Here is an 11,444-nt window from a genome sequence, read left to right on the forward strand (position 1 = left end):
TTTTGTAATATGCGAATCATAGTTCGTCGTTCGTCTCATTAGACGCGTAGACCAGGTGTCATAAACTTATAGAATTCTGATACGTAAGATTGAGATATGAGAAATTTACGTAGGATTCGCTTATTACAATTTTATTACTGAAAATTGGGACAACCAATAGGAAAAGAAAGTTAAAGAGTTTAGAAATCATCTTATTGATTCATTGATTAATTGACCAATCAATGAAACTTTCGCTGCAAAGAATATCCATGTTCATACCAAAACCATTTTCTAATAGTCATAAGATAAGATTTTGCCCAAACATCCAAACCAGGCTCCATGACATCCCACACAGGATAATCTAGGATATCCCATGGATATTTCTTACTTTAAGGAAAATAACTCATTGACATATTGTCAGGTCATCACTTGGATATCTCGAGGATGTAATTTGTGCATCTAAAATTAGTCAGCAAAAAAAATTTTATTTTAAATATCAACGGATAATCTCAGTTACAACTATTGAATATCCTAGAAATATCCGACGGTTGTCCTTCAATCTACCAAAGATATTATCTAAAAGTTATTTTAACAAAATGGTATATATTTTGAAATAAGTTATTAGGAAATTACAATTATATTTTTAAAAAAAATATCCGAATAACATCCCAAAGATATCCCAAGAATATCCTCTCAAAAATTTTTTTTTTACTTTTATTTTTTAAAATATAGTTTTTCTATTTTTTTTATTTATTTATTTATTTTTATTTCTTAATTTTTTTTTGTTTCCAGTTTTTTTTTATTTGTTTTTTAATTTCTTAATTTTTTTGTTTCCATTTTTTTTGTTTCTTTTCGAATTTTGCTATATTTTTTTTTAAATTTATTTATTTGTTTTTTTTATTTCTTGTTTTTTCAGTTTTTTTTTATTTGTTTTTTTAATTTCTTAATTTTTTTTCCACTTTTTTTTTGTTTCTTTTCGAATTTTGCTATATTTTTTTTTAAATTTATTTATTTGTTTTTTTTTTATTTATTTATTTTTTTTTATGTGTCTTTCAATGCAATTAAAATTAAGTTAATAAAAAAATTGTAAGACAATGAAGAGTGATACTATAGTCAGCAAGATACATGAAATATGATCAGGGATTATATCAGGGATTATATTAAAAGCATTAAAGAAAAGCCTGGAATTGATAGTAATGTAAATTTCAGTAGGTGTTCTGATTATTGTCATTAATTTGAAAAATAGAAATAGAAAGGCTTGCAAAAGATCATTTCTGCCTAAATCTGAAAGTTACCTAAAATTTAAAAACTCCTGAAACTTCAAGGTGATATCGGACCATAAAGAACAACCTTAGATTAAACAAGGTTAATATATTTTTGTAAACTAAATGGCCTACGTAGTTTACAAAAATATATATCAATTTAACATAAAGCAAGCAATTAAAAATCAATTAATCTACTAATTAATGTTTTGAAAATTATAGAACTTTTTCTATCATGCTTAGCTAGATATTTATTTATTTTTTAATTTCCACTTTAAGCAATTTAATTCAATGTTATAGCAGATTTATGTTATTATCATTATTATATAACTATATTACACAATCATCATCTTTATAATAATAATTATTAGTATATTATAGTTATTATTATAATTTAGTACTATTACTTGAAGAGAAGTTATTGATACATCGCAGGAAAATTTATCAGGTCAGAATAACGATACTGCAATTCTTGAAATTAGTTATTTGTTTAAAACTCTATAAAAATAAATTAGTTAGAATTTATAACAGACAGAATTGGTGCCTCTTTTCTAGACAGACGAGAAATTCAATTTTAAGTAAAGAGAAAAAATTAATTTATTTCTCCTGTGTCAACTAAAATTTCAATTTTACTAGTTCGAGATAAAAATAATAAAGTAAATAAGTGAAACGGACTAATTTTTTGTTTTAAAATGACAATAAATCTTCTGATTTTATTTTAGCATTTTTGTTTTCACTTTAGTTTAAAAAGTGTATAATTTATTGTAACAGAATTTTGTTTATTTTATAGTTTCTTTTTTTTTAAAAGTAATTAACATTTTTTTTAGCAGAATTTTCTTTTTCTGTGAAACGTTATGGTTAGCAATTTTAACGGAAATTTTGGAAATTGATATTTAGAATGATAAAAGAAAAATTTGCTTTTATTAGGATTAAATAGTGTGATAAGTTTAACAAATTCAGCGCGGAAGCTCTCCTAGGCGGGGAGATCAGTACTTACAACAGCGCTTCTGAGTGTCACAGGATAGAAAGGAAAATTATTTCATTTCTATCCAATTTCCTTATGAAATATATTCAGATTCGACAAGGGAGTTTCCCAATCTTGCCGCCTTGTACCCACAACTGGCGATTTTGTCTCACTAATTGTTAAAACTAGAAAAAATTAATTTTAACAATTACGTGTTTATAACACCATTTGCATTTAGGAATTAAGGAAAATGATTATTTTCTTGGAGTAACAAATTTTATTTTTTTTTGTCTATTGAACAAGGATATGCAGGCTAATTCATCTGTGAAGTTTTGGAGCCATGTCATCCAGTGAGCGAATCACGGAGACTTGTCATCACGGACTAATCACAGAAAATTAAAATCAATATAATTGATTGATTTTTACAAAACCTTGTCAATTGAAAGAAAACACATTGTAACATTCAGAGAAAATAAAATTTTTTTTTACTAGACGAAAGCGAGCAATTTATTAGTTATGGAGTTTCGGAGCCATGTCATCCAGTGAGCGAATCACGGAGACTTGTCATCACGGACTATCCAAAACCAATTAAAATATAAATGAATTATATTTTTTAGCACGCTTTCTCCAATATAAAAACTTATAGGATTGTTATAGAAGGTATTCAAAGAAATCAGAAAATTCTTTCCAAACGTTTAGAGATTGCTTCCTTTTAATAGGGGTGTTAAAGGTTTCTTAAAGTATTCTTGTGAATTACCAAGAACACTCTCAATTCTGCTTTCCTGCACTGAATTTTCGGAAATTACTACTACTAGGTTATTAATTAGAGAGTTAGTAACGTGACTTCGTTTTTTTTACGATTACCACGCCGGCTAAACTTGCTAAACATTCCAACCTGACTCATAATCACAAGAAAAATTTTATTTCTATTTTCATTTAACTCGTTTCTATTTTCGATCAATTGTTTATGCTTAATGCTTCAGGGATAAATTAGAATTAAGTCATCATCAACAACTAGTCGGAGAGCCAAATTTCCAATTTCGTTTAAAGCAAGAAGTCTTAATTTTCTGATCGGAATTAGGAGTATAGGAAAATAGGTAAAATACTAAAAGTCAATGTCTTAATTGATTAAGTCGTCATCAACAACTTTCAGTTGGAGAGCCAAAATCGAAAACGTAGAATAAGTCATCATCAACAACCTTTCGGTTGGAGAGCCAAATTCGTAGTTTCTCTAAGACAGTGATCCCTTATATATTTTATGTTTATTATTCTTGTGTTTAATGAATTATAAGATTTGAATTAAATAAGGCTTGGAAACAGTTTAGAGATACATACACTATTTCGTTTTTTTTATTAAACGATTACCGCGTCGTCTAAACTTGTTAGATATTCCAAACCCGACTCATAATCACAAGAAAATTTTATTTCTATTTTTATTTAACTCGTTTCTATTTTCGATCAATTGTTTACACTTAATGCTTCAGGAATAAATTAGAATTAAGTCATCATCAACGACTAGTCGGAGAGCCAAATTTCCAATTTCGTTTAAAGCAAGAAGTCTTAATTTTCTGATCGGAATTAGGAGTATAAAATAGGTAAAATACTAAAAGTCAGTGTCTTAATTGATTAAGTCGTCATCAACAACTTTTCAGTTGGAGAGCCAAAATCGAAAACGTAGAATAAGTCATCATCAACAACCTTTTGGTTGGAGAGCCAAATTCGTAGTTTCTCTAAGACAGTGATCCTTTATATATTTTATACTTATTATTCCTGTGTTTAATGAATTATAAGGTTCGAATTAAATATAGTTTAGAAAAATTTAATAAAGAAAAGACAGGCAAGATATAAGAGAGGAAACAGAGACCCTTGATTTAGCGATTATGTTAAAATTTTAAATTTTGAAAAATGTGAAAATTGGTGCCACTGGTAGCAAATGTTACCAGGTAACGAAGCAGGGCGGTAACGCGTAGGAAAATCAAACCGCTGCCACCATCAGCTTGTTACAAACCAGAAATAAATTTATAAATTAGGCTTTTGAGATGGCCTTTTATCTCGATTTGGGGAGGCACCAAGCTGCCAGAATGTTTTATTATTCTGTTTAATTTTGTGGGGACGTTATCCTACTTTTAAAAGTTACCTTCTGATTCGTTAAATGCAGTATTTTTAGAATGATTTGAATTTTAGGTTTAGTTAGGTAAGTAAAGAAATTGATTTTATGAATACATGATTTATTTTAGAATAGCAAAATACCTTTTGAATACAGAATGGTTATAGTGTGTGTTACAAATAGAAAGTGTGTGTGTTAGAATATGTAATTGAAACGATACTTATTTTACTTACAACTACCGGCGGAGCTATTCCTCTTTCGAATCACAAAGCATCCGTCGGGCGAAAATTCTTTTGTTCTTGTTTTCACCGAAAATCGCGACGTAAGATTCGCGCTATTTTCTTTTGTTTGCGAGATTGCACTTGTGGTGAGTGGACGCGGGCAATATCTATGCAACCGGCCGTCTCACACAACTGTGTAAAACTCACTGCGGATCTACCTTTTACCGAATTAGTCCGGGCAATATCTATGCAACCGATAATTCGATAATTGGTTTTGATCGCGCTCGTGGGCCACCGATATTTGAGACGGACGCGGGCAATATCTATGCAACCGGCCGGTTATAAATAACAAGATTTTAGAATTATTAATTATGTTAATAATTCCAAAATCTCACCAAAATCAGCCCGCACTGGACTCCACCGGCTTAGAGGATTTGAGAAGTTAACGTCTGCCCTAAATTTCAACGAGAAATTCGGGTTCCGGGTCGTGGACGGGCGAATCGCGAAATTTCTCTGTCCCAAAACACTTACTAGGTTAGACCCAGGAGAGGTGTCTTCGAGAAATCGTACTGCAATGATTGAAATTTTGCGACAAGCCTCTAACCCTTGCCTTCTTTGTCAAGGTGGGGAAAACAAAAATTTAGGAGTAGGGAAAATTCATGGGCCCATTGGACGTTGCATTTTTGCTGACGTTTTAGATCTCACGGTAGCTCCGTGAGAACAGAAATAGTCTGTTAATATGATATTTTTCGACACCTTATTTTAAAATAACTAAGAAATAAATAGGGGAGTGTAAGGTATGGTGGCGGACACTTTCTTTTTTGCGTCTCTCTCTCTCAAAAAACAATATTTTTTAAAATTTCAAAAGCAGGCAGTTGCTGACATCTATTAAGCATATTTCTGTCAGAAGCGGCTGTTAAAATTTAAATTCAGTGAAATTTTACAGCTCTTGGCGCAAAAAACTGATTTTTTTTATTTTTGAAAGTTGTAAGGTATGGTGACGCATTTGGTGTATTTAACTAAAATATTATGTAGATGTTAAAATTATTTATTTAAACTACTAGGAACGATGAAACATAACAAAAAAAGAAAAAACTGATGATTTTACATTATAGAAAAAAAAGTTTCACTTCAGTTATGGTTACAATTTGGACATGTGAAGTAGCTGGTGGCTGTTTTAACGCAACTAGAATAAGAGAAGACCGCAAGTGTCACATATTCGAGAATTGTTGCGTTGGAGCACATGAGGCATTAGTACACAAAAAATGCAAAGACAATTGAAACTCGTTCAAAAAATGATCCGCCACTGTACGTTAAAAAAATTGCGCCACCATACCTTACAAGCTATTGATGAAAATATGATGGTGTTGCTTTCATACAGCACGAATTGAGAAAAATGTAAAATACAAAAAACTGTTGTCCAAGGTCTAAACAATACGTTCCATACATTTACCAGACTCAATTTTCAAAAAATCTTCACTCTGGCACTGTTAACACACATATCCAATAAAACTTTTTTTTCTTTTTTCACTACTTTTTTATTCAAAATCACTTAAAGTACAAAGCACGCGTTTGATCATTAATACTACTGCATATAAAATGTCATCCCGATAAAAGACATCGACCATAGTAATAATGCGCTTCAGATGTGACGTTACATGCCAGATTTGACAAGTGCGCCACCATACCTTACACGTCACCATACCTTACACTCCCCTAATAATTATATTATTTTAATTAATAAAATTATTATTCGTCTTAGTTATACTGATAAATATAATTTATTTTGTTGTAATTATATTAGTCCTACATGATATAAATTACTAGTATATGTGTTTTGCATGCATAGTTATACATATACACATACAGTACCGGCCAAAATTGTCAGTCCACCTATTTTTGAAGGAATGAAAAAAAATTTTTAACATAAAATTTATGAAAACTCAAAATTTTTTTGGTTTATATTTTAAAATACGATAAAATTTTGAAAAGAATAAGACCTCACAGAAGTCATTTGGCCAAAATTTGTAGAAGATATTCTTAAAAATCGTCATTTTCAATGTTTTACAAAAATTTGAATAACTTCTAAAATAATGAACGCTTTTTAATAATCTTAGGCTTTTTTTAAAGGTCATTTTCTAAGGAATAAGAATTACTTATATGCATTAACCTGTAATTTTTTATTTTAAATAAGCATGACGTCAAAGTTGGACAAAAAAATTGGAAAAATTTGAAATAAATTTTTTGTACTAAAAACTATTCTAGAACATATATAAAACATGATATGGTGTAGATTTTTCAAGAAAATTTAATAAAAAAATATGTTTGAATTTAAATAATTATTTTTCTTTTAATAATATTATTTCAAATTTTTCCAATTTTTTTGTCCAACTTTGACGTCATGCTTATTCCAAATAAAAAATTATAGGTTAATGCCTATAAGTAATTCTTATTCCGTAGAAAATGACCTTTAAAAAAAGCCTAAGATTATTAAAAAGCGTTCATTATTTTAGAAGTTATTCAAATTTTTGTAAAACATTGAAAATGACGATTTTTAAGAATATCTTCTACAAATTTTGTCCAAATGACTTCTGTGAGGTCTTATTCTTTTAAAATTTTATAGTCTTTCAAAATATAAACCAAAAAAAATTTTAGTTTTCATGAATTTTATTTTAAAAAATTTTTTTCATTCCTTTAAAAATGGGTGGACTGACAATTTCGGACGGTACTGTATACATGTAATTTAATGTCCTCCGGCATTTTGTTGTTAACCAAAGTTACAACAAAATGTTTATCTATTGTCGAATTACTATTTCATTGATTTGGAATTGTGCATAAATCAAAATAAAATATGTACGCATCATAAAGCGTTTTGTCAGCTGACAATGCATGTGAATTAGTTATACTATTCTAGTCCGTAAGATTGTGGGCCCAAAGGGGAAAAGGGAGGGTTTCCATAGGATAGATAAGGCAACGAGAAGAGGCATGTATAGCGAGCTTGTATATGTGACCGTAATACAAGGAATTTATGGTTGTATTAGTTCTCGTAGTCAGCGGAGTCAGTGGATGCCATACATTTAATTATTTCTCAAATGGAATTATATTTTGCTTTTTAAATTATAAAATATGTGTACTGTATAAATTTTAAAACAGAAATAGAGCATTAATATTGGTTATAAATTTGTGAGCAATTTATTTACAATATAATGTAATATGAAAAGAATACGCATTCGACAAATTTCTGTTCAAACTTCTGTAGCGATAATAAGATATTAATAAAGAAATAGCTGTTAGGTACTTTGTACGTAACATAAACAATTTTATATTATCGGTATTGTCACGCTACACCCACGCTTAGACATTTTTGTAGAATATTATATCAACGGTATTCCCACGCAACACCCACGCTTAGACATTTTTGAACAATTTTATATTATCGGTATTCTCACGCTACACCCACGCTTTACTCATTTTTGAAGAATATTATATCGACGGTATTGCCACGCTAAACCCACGCTTTACTCATTTTTGAAGAATATTATATCAACGGTATTGCCACGCTACACCCACGCTTTACTCATTTTTAAAGAATATTATATCGACGGTATTGCCACGCTAAACCCACGCTTAGACATTTTTGAACAATTTTATATTATCGGTATTGTCACGCTACACCCACGCTTAGACATTTTTGAACAATTTTATATTATCGGTATTGTCAAGCTACACCCACGCTTTACTCATTTTTGAAGAATATTATATCGACGGTATTGCCACGCTTCACCCACGTTTTACTTATTTTTGATGAATCTTAAATCAACGGTATTCTCACGCAACACCCACGCTTTACTCATTTTTGAAGAATATTATATCGACGGTATTGCCACGCTTCACCCACGCTTAGACATTTTTTAACAATTTTATATTATCGGTATTGTCACGCTACACCCACGCTTTACTCATTTTTGAAGAATATTATATCAACGGTAGTGCCACGCTACACCCACGCTTTACTCATTTTTGAAGAATATTATATCGACGGTATTGCCACGCTAAACCCACGCTTAGACATTTTTGAACAATTTTATATTATCGGTATTGTTACGCTACACCCACGCTTAGACATTTTTGAACAATTTTATATTATCGGTATTGTCACGCTACACCCACGCTTTACTCATTTTTGAAGAATATTATATCGACGGTATTGCCACGCTAAACCCACGCTTTACTCATTTTTGAAGAATATTATATGGACGGTATTGCCACGCTACACCCACGCTTTACTCATTTTTGTAGAATAATTAATTAATTAAATAATTATATCAACGGTATTGCCACGCTACACCCACGCTTAGTCATTTTTGAACAATATTATATCAACGGTATTGCCACGCTACACCTACGCTTAGTCATTTTTGAACAATTTTATATCAAAGGTGTTGCCACGATACACCCACGCTTAGTTATTTTTGAACAATTTTATAAGTAAAAAAATAATTTTTTAAATATTTGTGTAAGTCTCACTAGCCAACTCACAGAAATCCTTAAGTTACTAGAATTCAACGATTTTTCAGGTAAGGATAAAGATATTTTTGTGGAACAGTGCAAAAACTATTCAATTTTTACTTAGGATATTTTAATGAAAGTAAAATTTTAACTAATCTTGGGTTTCTTGTTCACATGTATTTTTCGGCATATTAATAAAATATAAAACGCATATTAATAAAGAGATGTATAATTTAAAAATTAATTAACAATTATAAACTAAAAAGAATAGACTTTAAAGCTTTTTTCACAATTTCCCTGAAATTACAATTTAACCATCTTTTGTTTTTCTGTGAAAAAAAATTCCGTGAATTGACACCTTACGTTTTAACCTCTTGATGTTACTCTTTCTTTTTCATTTTAATCTTCATAATGCCGTGGGTTTGTGTTAAATATACGAGAGAGTGTTTAACTCACTGCATTAAAAGAGCATATGTTATACCGTCCTCTTATTTGGAAGTGAAAAAAGACCATTACAATTCGAAAAAGGAGTACAAAGTGAGATGCGTTAAAGATGAAAAAAAGTGGTGCTATGCAATCATTGGACGCATAGACCCAGGGAGTAATAATTTTTGCTTTTAAATGAGTTACTTGACTATTCTCAAATACCTATTTATTTCTAATTCTTATTTGAATCATTTTATTTACTGATTTATTATTTATATTAATAAAATAACGGATTATTTGAATCAAATCGAAACTATTTCTAGTATTTTAGCTTACTATAGATATTAAATTTAAATAATTTATGGTTTTTAGATTTCTAAAACTTAAAATTTGAAACTTACATTTAAGAGCTTATTTATTAAAATCTTTTAATTTTATTTTTTCATTGGTTTTTTTCTAATGTTATTTTATACAAATGTATTTTTTATATTTTATATTTATTAATGACAGTTTCTAGAGCTAAATAGCTCACAAAGAAACAATTTAATAGATACAGTTATATTTATAGTGAAAAAGAAGTTAAATATTATAATATTCTAATCATATACTACTAAATATACATTCGCAGGTATAAAATTCAATTTACGACGTACATTAACAGTAAGTAGTATATTAAAAATGACTAACAATGAAATTAAGCATATGATACTAACATCAATTTAATTAAGGAAAGAGTTAAATGTTACTACTATTGTAATTATGAACGTATAATAACAGAAAGATTAATCATTTATGCAAAATCAAGTTACTAAAATTAATAATAACAAAAATACCAAAGATACATAAATAAATCAATCAATTACGTGAAATAATATCTAATTTACCAATATGTTATATTGAAAAATTGATTCTCGCAATTAAAAAGAAAATTGAAAAAAAGTTTCTTAAATATAAAATGAGTCGACGATTCTCTAATTTCAATTGGTAGCTTGTTCCATAGTCTCGCACCTCTGATAATAAATGATTTTTGCATTATACAAGTACGATGAGTAGGAACATTTAAAACTCGATTTCGTTCTCGAAGCCCAATACTCGCTGTTACTTTTTGATATTTAAAATCAAAAAGTTCATATAAATATGTTGGACACTGATTGTGAAAAATTGAATATAGTAAAGATCCAAGAAAATATTGTCTCCTACTTGCAACACTCAATAGCCCGGTCTCAATTCTGTATGCTGTGATATGCTCAAACTTAGGCAGACCATAAATAAATCGTATACAAGCATTTAAAGATCTTTCAAGCTTATAATTTAGTTCTTTTGTTATATCATCATATACAACACAACAGTAATCGAAAATAGGTAATATTAATGTTTTTACTAATAAGGATCTAGTCGAGGTTGGAATTGATTCTCTATTTCTATTCAGTTGCTGCAGTATAATGTAAGTTTTCCGCGATATTCCAAGGACATGTTCCTTCCAAGTCAAGGAGCGGTCCAGCGTAATACCAAGATCCTTTACAGTATCAGTAAAAGCAATGGGAATACCTCCTGCTATGAGAGGTGGAAGAGTTGTCAAGTATTCCTTAGTTGGACTATTTGACGTTGAGAAAATCATGGCCCGAGTCTTACCAGAATTGAGAGCAAGACCATTATTCTTTGCCCATTTTTCAACATAATTAATATCGACTTGTAGATTCTGCAATAACTGAGGAAGAGATGACATTGGTCCAGAAATATATATTTTAAAATCATCTGCATATTTATGATATTTACAATAACTAAGTTTGCATCCGAGATCAGAAATAAATAAATTAAATAATAAAGATGATAGTGAGGCACCTTGCGGTACACCACATTTAAGTCTATCCCAATCAGAAATGTCACCCCCTCGATCAATAACTCTCTGGAATCTACAACTCAAATAAGACTCAAACCAATTACAAACAGACTTAGATATATCAAAAGAATAAAAT

The 11,444-nt window shown here is 29.6% G+C and overlaps 1 protein-coding gene across 1 annotated transcript; it reads right to left on the reverse strand.

The window, feature by feature from the left end:
• Window positions 1-2,286: 2,286 nt before the first annotated feature.
• Window positions 2,287-11,194, reverse strand: LOC122506287. Its single transcript, XM_043618382.1, has 2 exons — window positions 10,669-11,194; window positions 2,287-2,390 (listed from the first exon to the last, which is right to left on the reverse strand). Exons 1-2 carry the CDS (start codon window positions 11,192-11,194, stop codon window positions 2,287-2,289), a joined length of 630 nt encoding a protein of 209 aa, XP_043474317.1.
• Window positions 11,195-11,444: the final 250 nt, after the last annotated feature.

This window comes from Leptopilina heterotoma, unplaced genomic scaffold (genome assembly GCF_015476425.1).
Source record: "Leptopilina heterotoma isolate Lh14 unplaced genomic scaffold, ASM1547642v1 Lhet_402, whole genome shotgun sequence".
Taxonomy (NCBI): domain Eukaryota; kingdom Metazoa; phylum Arthropoda; class Insecta; order Hymenoptera; family Figitidae; genus Leptopilina; species Leptopilina heterotoma.

Bases quoted from the DNA above. Each gene is read 5' to 3' on its own strand.
- LOC122506287 (XM_043618382.1), bottom strand. From the start codon at position 11,194: ATGTCATCTCTTCCTCAGTTATTGCAGAATCTACAAGTCGATATTAAT. The intron at 2,391-10,668 runs GTAGGAGACAAT...AATTTTTTCTAG, and splicing joins CGGGCTATTGAGTGTTGCAA to TTTTAACAATTAGTGAGACA.